Source organism: Colobus angolensis, unplaced genomic scaffold, assembly GCF_000951035.1.
Source record: "Colobus angolensis palliatus isolate OR3802 unplaced genomic scaffold, Cang.pa_1.0 Scaffold370, whole genome shotgun sequence".
Classification (NCBI taxonomy): Eukaryota; Metazoa; Chordata; class Mammalia; order Primates; family Cercopithecidae; genus Colobus; species Colobus angolensis.
Window position 1 is genome coordinate 1,564,377 of NW_012117044.1, and position 1,580 is coordinate 1,565,956.

The 1,580-nt window shown below is 40.1% G+C and overlaps 1 protein-coding gene across 1 annotated transcript; it reads right to left on the minus strand.

The window, feature by feature from the left end:
* Positions 1 to 588: 588 nt before the first annotated feature.
* LOC105520197 (putative zinc finger protein 487) lies at positions 589 to 1,127 on the minus strand. The gene is given in 3 exon segments (XM_011953810.1): positions 589 to 762; positions 764 to 1,012; positions 1,014 to 1,127. Coding segments are annotated over 3 exon segments (537 nt in total).
* Between the last annotated feature and the right edge of the window lie 453 nt (positions 1,128 to 1,580).

Consider the following 1,580-nt stretch of genomic DNA (forward strand, 5'->3'; position numbering starts at 1 on the left):
TCTGAGCCTTCAGGATGTTGACAAGAATTTCCTCTATGTTGTCTCTCTGATGTTTAGCAAAGTCAGGATTCTGGTAAAAGGTTTCATTATATTCATAGGGTTGCTCCCCTGTGTGTGTTCTCTGATGTGCTGTGAGGGATGACTTCCGGTAGAAGGTTTTCCCACATTCACTACATTCATAGAGTTTTTCTCCTCTATCTGTTTTCTGATATACAGAAAGCTTTGGCTTACAGCAAAATGTACTAGCATGCTGATTAATTTTATAGGCATTCTTTCCTATACGTGTTTCTTGATGCTGAGTGAAATTTGGAAGGCTTCTTGCAGAATACTTCCAAATCTCTATTACAGTCAAAAGTTTTCTCTCCTCTGTAACTTCGTAGAATGAGGAGTGATTTCTTGCCAAAACTATTCTCTTGCATTACACTCACAGTGTTCCATCTCCATAACTTTGTGGTGTTTACTTACAGGTGGATTCTCACCAGACCTCCTCTCACATTCATTGAATTCATAGGAACTCTCCCTTATGTGAGTTATCTGATGAACAATGAATATTGGTCTATCGGAAAGGCTCTCACATGTTCATTATATTCACAGGGTCTCCCATGAGCACACTGTCTTATGGGTAATGCAGGCTGCCTCTTCATGAAAAGCCTTCCTACACTGATTGTATTCAAAACACTGCTTCAGAGTTTGAATATACTGATGCCTAAATAGGTCCTCATTCTGAGAGACGGCTTTCCCATTTCCATCATATTCCAAAGGATTTCCCTCTGGCATAAGGATTTTCACGCTTCATACAAAGGAAAACTTTCCCATGTGCATTACACTCGGAAGGGTTCCTTATAAAGGAGCTTCTATTACTAATAATTAATTCCAAAATATAATTCAAATTCACTCCATATGAGTCACAGTTGCCACGTATTTTTCTTAATAGAATGGGGTTTGTGTCAAGATAAAATGTTTTTCCTAATACAACATTTCTGTCCATAGTCAGTGTTTTGTTGTTGAAAAAAATCAACTTTCTGCAAATGCTGGTCTTGATTTTCCTGTCTCTTCTCCAACAGGTCATCATCTATACAGCAGTCTAGAAACAAGAATAAGTTACCACAGATTATAAATGTTAACATATTTCTTATGAAAAGGAGACATATTCACATGCTTTTTTATTTTTTTTGGCACAGTGTCTGGCTCTGTCACCCAGGCTGGATTGTGCAGTGGTGTAATCATGGCTCACTGCAGCCTCAACTTCCCAGGCTCCCACCTCAGCTTCTCGAGTAAATGGGATTACATGTACGTACCACCATGCCTGGCTAATTTTCTGTATTTTTTGTAGAGATGGAGTTTTTTGCCATGTTATCCAGGCTGGTCTCAAACTCCTGTTGCCCAGGCTGTAATGCAGTGGCAGCATCACAGCTCACTGCAGCCTTAACCTACTGGGCTCAAGAAATCCACCTGCCTCAGCCTCCCAAAGTGCTGAGATTACAGGCATAAGCCACCGCACCCGACCCAGGCTGTTCTTATAAAAGGATCATATGCATACCTTTATTCATCTAGAATATCATCATGTAACTCATAGTCTG